Source organism: Salmo trutta, unplaced genomic scaffold (genome assembly GCF_901001165.1).
Source record: "Salmo trutta unplaced genomic scaffold, fSalTru1.1, whole genome shotgun sequence".
Taxonomy (NCBI): domain Eukaryota; kingdom Metazoa; phylum Chordata; class Actinopteri; order Salmoniformes; family Salmonidae; genus Salmo; species Salmo trutta.
The window spans coordinates 63,533-70,754 of NW_021822996.1; the positions used below are offsets into that span (position 1 = coordinate 63,533).

Sequence of the window (7,222 nt, forward strand, 5' to 3'; positions counted from 1 at the left end):
ACAAAAATTATATTAGCTAGGTTTCTATCCAGTTAGGAGAAGAATGTACAGAAATTATATTAGCTAGGTTTCTATCCAGTTAGGAGAAGAATGTACAGAAATTATATTAGCTAGGTTTCTATCCAGTTAGGAGAAGAATGTACAGAAATTACATTAGCTAGGTTTCTATCCAGTTAGGAGAAGAATGTACAAAAATTATATTAGCTAGGTTTCTATCCAGTTAGGAGAAGAATGTACAGAAATTATATTAGCTAGGTTTCTATCCAGTTAGGAGAAGAATGTACAGAAATTATATTAGCTAGGTTTCCATCCATTTAGGAGAAGAATGTACAGAAATTACATTAGCTAGGTTTCTATCCAGTTAGGAGAAGAATGTACAGAAATTATATTAGCTAGGTTTCTATCCAGTTAGGAGAAGAATGTACAGAAATTACATTAGCTAGGTTTCTATCCAGTTAGGAGAAGAATGTACAGAAATTATATTAGCTAGGTTTCTATCCAGTTAGGAGAAGAATGTACAGAAATTACATTAGCTAGGTTTCCATCCATTTGGCGAATATTCCAAAATCTGCATAAAGAAAATATTTTCCCACCAGTGGCATGTTTCCACCAAACTGACTTGATGCAGATAAAAATCAGTGTGTGATGACAGTGCACACAAAATGTACACACAAAATGTACTTTTTTTTTTTTTTACTTACGTTTTCATGTGTCGAATAAAAATGTAAAGTTCAATGTGTTTCCATCGCATTTTCAAGTCTACCGATAGTTTTGTCACAAAAAAAATGATTGTGTTAAATAGCAAATGTGCCAACTCTGGCCAACAGCTCGTAAATACAGTGCGGTAGGCTAGTCTACATGCTGAGATTATTATGGATAAGAGTGAGAATGTTTTTATTTGTCAAATGGCAATCACGCATCGATCTTCATGGCACCAGAATAAGACACTCAATGTTTATTAGAACGGAGCATCAAGCTCAACACTGTACACCTTCACCACCCTGTTAATTCATCATCACTTATTTCATCCGTAGACTAATAAACTGCAGGGTTTCCTGAGTCCTAGTGGGAGGATCACATATCATATCATCGCGTGACTCCAAGCTATGATAGTTTTTATATCAATATTTGCGTTTCCACTGCCATTTCTCACATAATTAATTTTACTGACACAAAAAGATCACACCATGTCGCACGAACAAATGATCTGTCTGCATTTTTATAAAATTGTACCGAAACGGTTTCCATCACAGGTGTCGTGATTTCTTTTTATAAGGAATGACTTTACTGTTAATATGAACTTATCGGGGGTAGACGGCTTAAATCGACTTAACCTTCATCTTCTTTCACCTCAGCCTTATCCAATCTAGGATTCAGTTAGTGAGAGCTTTCTATGTATCCCTATTCAGAAAGTTCAACGCCTCTCCATCCATAAAAACCAAGCATAATAAAATAGAGCCAGCGGCCAACCTTGTTTGGGGGGGGGGGGGGTGTTTCAAGTAAAGAAAGAAAGCAGCTCTCTCTGATATTGATTGAAGCCAAACGCTTTCTTTGGAGTATGTATGTACCTAATTGCGGCTGCGGAGAGGCTACGTGCATGTGGCGTCCATTACGGCTCCAGCTGACCACTGGCCCGGCTCTGGAGAGGTCAGGGGTCACAGACTTCCTTAGTTACTTGGCCCACTCCCAGACAGGGCCCCTCCGTTGCCCCCTCTGTTGCCCAGGCCTTAATGGCTTTTCCCCTCAATTTCACACATAATATTTCAGATTTATTGACTATTAGAAATGCTACCTCGCCAGTAGCGCTTCCGCTTGGTGAAAAAGTGAAAGATTTACAAATAGAGAGAATAATTGGTAAAAGGGTGAAAAAAGGATGTGTGTAACCTTCTGAGAAAGATTTCTGCCGTGTTTTTATTGGAAACATCAGATGAGACAGAGTTGAAGGTCCTGTGCTAATTGTTTTTCTTCTAAATTAGTCCTGCTACGCACACTGGGAATGTTCACTACTGACGGTGGTAGTAAATATAGTCTTTCAAATAAATCATTTTTCAATAAAGTTTGACTTGTGATTTTCTAAAATAAGTCTATTTCTGTTGATTATTTTGGTTGAATTAAATTACTTTTGATCAAATAAAAATATGACAGACAAATGTTACTGAATAAAACATTAAACATTTGCATCAATGCTACATATTTCTTGTTGAGTATTGAAATTAAATAAAAATATCATGCAGCTGATATAATAAATGTATTCTGACTTTCCTAGCCATCATCTGTTTAGGGTTATTGTCTGGATATTAAGCACATTTATAGAAGGAAATAAATCATTTTTATAATGTTAAATTATAATGTTGTAGTATAATGTTAAATCCTTTTTTCTTCAACAAATAAAATAACTATTTGCTCTTAATATGTGTTCATTAGTGCCATTGATTTGAGTTAAATGAGTTTTTCTGTTAATTTGTGGCGATGGTCTGAAAAGGTTTCTGGGTTCTTAAGCTAAGGAAAGTTTTAGACACTTTTCTACCGATGCTACTAATATAGGACTCTGAGTTCTGTGTGTGTTTTATTAAAACCATCGTGTTGACGACTGTACAGAATAAAGAATGTGCATTTTGAACCACAGTGCTGTTCTGAAGATCAACGTGCTTTCATTATTTATTGTTTTTATATCCTTTTTCAGACTTCTCCTACAGTGTGTTATACAGATACGGTATTAATTGGGGTGTAGTGTGGTTGTTTACCCTGCTAGTCATTAAAAGTATCCAAGAATAGCAAATTAAGCAGCCATTAATTCCAAAGACAGACAATGTTTGAATGAATCCCATTTTTATTTGATCCCGTAGACTTCATATCAAAAACTAGAGGATTTAAAAAAAAAAAAAAAAAGTGTTTTTCTTTTAGTGTGTTTTACACATTCGAGGGAGGATTTGAGAACATGTTCATTTTCAGACGCAACTCTTTCAGATCGCAATGTAATTCCCTCTGTTCTCTTTCCCGCTGCGTTGTTGACACACTGTTCCTTACATTTCTTCCATTCCTATATTTGATTGTCTGTGTTGCCAATCAAGGTGGGAAGTTTACCCAGCGTACAGCTCCTTGGTGTAGTTTAAGACTGCGGTTAGAAGTTAACAAAGGAAGTAGAGGGAGAGAGATTGTGTGTTCAAAGATCACGTGGCACTGTTAATCAAACACCACAGCTTTAATTGGAAGTTCAGCCTCCGACATTCACAGAAAACAACATCATCGGCAGCCAACGTTGCTACTCAGACACACACACACACACACACACCCCCCCCCCCCAGACAGAGGAAGGTACTATCTCACTAACAGTCACACTGAGTCCTGTAGACAGTGAACGATCATCACTCAACACGCCAAGCTGACATTTAAATCAGGAGAAAGATTTCTCTACTTACATGTTTCTGCTTCGTCCACAATAAGCCACAGCCACAGCTGTCTATACTGTGAAGACAGAGGAGGGCCAGGTGTGTGTGTGTTTCACCTCCAGCAACCCATTCCCACTGTGAAACAGCTGCATTACTTCCCCACCTATAAGCTAACTGCCTCTGTGATTGGCTTGTACAGTAAGACCAGTACTGTACTGAGCTGCTCTTATTAATGAAGCCTAATGAACATGAGTTAAAAAGGAAGGTTATCGCCAGGTAACCATTTTTATTACGATCTGATGAATCATGCATTTTATTTGTAATTTGTGCCCCCCTCCCTCCCTCGATCTGGAGCTGTCTGTCTCTCTGTCGGTCTCTCTGTGTTGGTGCTCTGGTCCTCTCTGTATTAGACCCAGGGAGGACATTTAGATATGTTTAATTATGTAAAACTCCCAGCTCATCCTGGAGCCTGCTATCCAGGGTCAGCCTGCTATCCAGGGTCAGCCTGCTATCCAGGGTCAGCCTGCTATCCAGCGTCAGCCTGCTATCCAGGGTCAGCCTGCCATCCAGGGTCAGCCTGCCATCCAGGGTCAGCCTGCCATCCAGGGTCAGCCTGCCATCCAGGGTCAGCCTGCCATCCAGGGTCAGCCTGCTATCCAGGGTCAGCCTGCTATCCAGGGTCAGCCTGACAAAGTAGCCTCACTCCAGGGAGTAGCATCCACCATGAGATATCCCTATTAGTTCAAATGAAAACACACACACGGGAACCCATGAAAGCACACACACACACACACACACACACACACACACATGAATGCATAATGACACACAAAATCATCTGTTTGATGTGCTTATTTCACTGCAGGTAGTAAAATGCCGATGGATCTATATTCCTGCTCATTATGGGCTGTAGGTATCAGAGGCTTTGTTTGTTCTCCCGTGGGACTTGTAGCTACGCATCTCAGCAGCAACAGGAACCAGGCTTGATATTAAAACCAACCCTCTCAGTCCTCTCATCTTAAATCACAGGTTGAGACTGATGGCCTTGGAAGTCATTGGTTTGCTTTGCAACTAGAGAAAACGGTTCATTAAAATAAAGATTATGGATATAAATATACAAGCAGTTGAGTCCGTTTGTCTTGAATAACATTGTTATTATGGTTAGTTTTATTACACCAGTTAATAGAGTTCAGCACCCTGAAGAATAGTTTTATATTGAGTATTATGTCAGATATTCTTTTTTTAATTTAAAGTTTGAAATATGAACTGTGTGTGTGTGTGTGTGTGTGTGTGTGTGTGTGTGTGTGTGTGTGTGTGTGTGTGTGTGTGTACACGTCTTTGTGCGTGAGTATATATGTGTACAATTCGGGCTGCAGCACATCAAAAGAAAGCGGGATGATTTTCATAACTATTTCTTTTTTCTTTGTAGTTCTTTAATTGCGTCCCCACGGCCTTCTTTCCCTGGACAGAATCTTAACAAAACATTATTTTTGTTTTAGAAGAGAAATCTCAACTTTCTATCGCAGCAGCAGTATCAGGGTCATCATTTGGGAGTGTTATATGTGCTGGTGCTAATTTTGGAAGGTGTGATTGATTTGAAAAATAGTTTCAGAGTTTGGAGCATTAATTCCTGCTGTCATCATTAATTGTATATATTTATGGTAAAGATTATTTTCTGTGTTGAATTACTGCTGGGTTTTAACTCCTATATCCACTCCAATCACTGCTGTCTAGTTTAAAATAGTTGTGAAATGCTTCATTATATTTCAGCCAAACACTTACTTTTGTTTTTCATTTCTTTACACACGTTTAGCCTGTCAAAATGCTGCTGGGTTTTAGCCTGTCAAAATGCTGCTGGGTTTTAGCCTGTCAAAATGCTGCTGGGTTTTAGCCTGTCAAAATGCTGCCTGGTTTTAGCCTGTCAAAATGCTGCTGGGTTTTAGCCTGTCAAAATGCTGCTGGGTTTTAGCCTGTCAAAATGCTGCTGGGTTTTAGCCTGTCAACATGCTGCTGGGTTTTAGCCTGTCAACATGCTGCCGGGTTTTAGCCTGTCAAAATGCTGCTGGGTTTTAGCCTGTCAAAATGCTGCCGGGTTTTAGCCTGTCAAAATGCTGCCGGGTTTTAGCCTGTCAAAATGCTGCCTGGTTTTAGCCTGTCAACATGCTGCTGGGTTTTAGCCTGTCAAAATGCTGTCTGGTTTTAGCCTGTCAAAATGCTGCCTGGTTTTAGCCTGTCAAAATGCTGCTGGGTTTTAGCCTGTCAAAATGCTGCCTGGTTTTAGCCTGTCAACATGCTGCTGGGTTTTAGCCTGTCAAAATGCGGCCTGGTTTTAGCCTGTCAAAATGCTGCTGGGTTTTAGCCTGTCAAAATGCTGCCTGGTTTTAGCCTGTCAAAATGCTGTCTGGTTTTAGCCTGTCAACATGCTGCTGGGTTTTAGCCTGTCAAAATGCTGCTGGGTTTTAGCCTGTCAACATGCTGCTGGGTTTTAGCCTGTCAACATGCTTCCTGGTTTTAGCATGTCAACATGCTGCCTGGTTTTAGCCTGTCAAAATGCTGCTGGGTTTTAGCCTGTCAAAATGCTGCCTGGTTTTAGCCTGTCAAAATGCTGTCTGGTTTTAGCCTGTCAAAATGCTGCCTGGTTTTAGCCTGTCAACATGCTGCTGGGTTTTAGCCTGTCAAAATGCTGTCTGGTTTTAGCCTGTCAAAATGCTGCCTGGTTTTAGCCTGTCAACATGCTGCTGGGTTTTAGCCTGTCAAAATGCTGCCTGGTTTTAGCCTGTCAAAATGCTGTCTGGTTTTAGCCTGTCAAAATGCTGCCTGGTTTTAGCCTGTCAACATGCTGCTGGGTTTTAGCCTGTCAAAATGCTGCCTGGTTTTAGCCTGTCAAAATGCTGCCTGGTTTTAGCCTGTCAAAATGCTGCCTGGTTTTAGCCTGTCAAAATGCTGTCTGGTTTTAGCCTGTCAAAATGCTGTCTGGTTTTAGCCTGTCAAAATGCTGCCTGGTTTTAGCCTGTCAAAATGCTGCCTGGTTTTAGCCTGTCAAAATGCTGCCTGGTTTTAGCCTGTCAAAATGCTGCTGGGTTTTAGCCTGTCAACATGCTGTCTGGTTTTAGCCTGTCAAAATGCTGCCTGGTTTTAGCCTGTCAAAATGCTGCCTGGTTTTAGCCTGTCAAAATGCTGCCTGGTTTTAGCTAGGGAGTCATACAGTATATGTTTTAACTGCTGTTGTAGATAAATATTGGTCAAATGTTTAGTAACAATTAGCCGTGCTGTATCTTTTGCCAGTGTACAAGTCGTCAAGACAGTCGGTGCCTGAGCAGTACAGTGCGTGGTTTGACACTCTGTTATGAAACGATGCTAGTTGATGTTAATTCCCATGTGTCTAGAGGACGCAGGCAGCAAAGCTACCAGCCAAGCCTCGTTATCCATGACAGCTGTACTGGGTTCTCCTGGTGTCCTTATGATGATGAAACTAGTCTCTGTTTCTCTAAATAACACTACTGTAGACGCTGCTATAGACAGTCAGGATGAGACTAGCTACTGATGAAACTAGTCTCTGTTTCTCTAAATAACACTACTGTAGACGCTGCTATAGACAGTCAGGATGAGACTAGCTACTGATGAAACTAGTCTCTGTTTCTCTAAATAACACTACTGTAGACACTGCTATAGACAGTCAGGATGAGACTAACTACTGATGAAACTAGTCTCTGTTTCTCTAAATAACACTACTGTAGACGCTGCTAGAGACAGTCAGGATGAGACTAACTACTGATGAAACTAGTCTCTGTTTCTCTAAATAACACTACTGTAGACGCTGCTATAGACAGTCA

At 40.5% G+C, this 7,222-nt stretch overlaps 1 protein-coding gene across 1 annotated transcript in view; it reads left to right on the forward strand.

Annotated features, from left to right (window-relative positions):
- The window catches only part of LOC115187971 (DENN domain-containing protein 1B-like), a gene marked incomplete at its 3' end in the record, with an annotated part of 47,266 nt that extends 43,198 nt beyond the window's left edge, over positions 1-4,068 (forward strand). The window contains exon 12 of the mRNA XM_029747061.1: positions 3,846-4,068. Coding sequence (XP_029602921.1) covers positions 3,846-4,068 — 223 coding nt within the window. The remainder of the gene's footprint in view (positions 1-3,845) is intronic.
- Between the last annotated feature and the right edge of the window lie 3,154 nt (positions 4,069-7,222).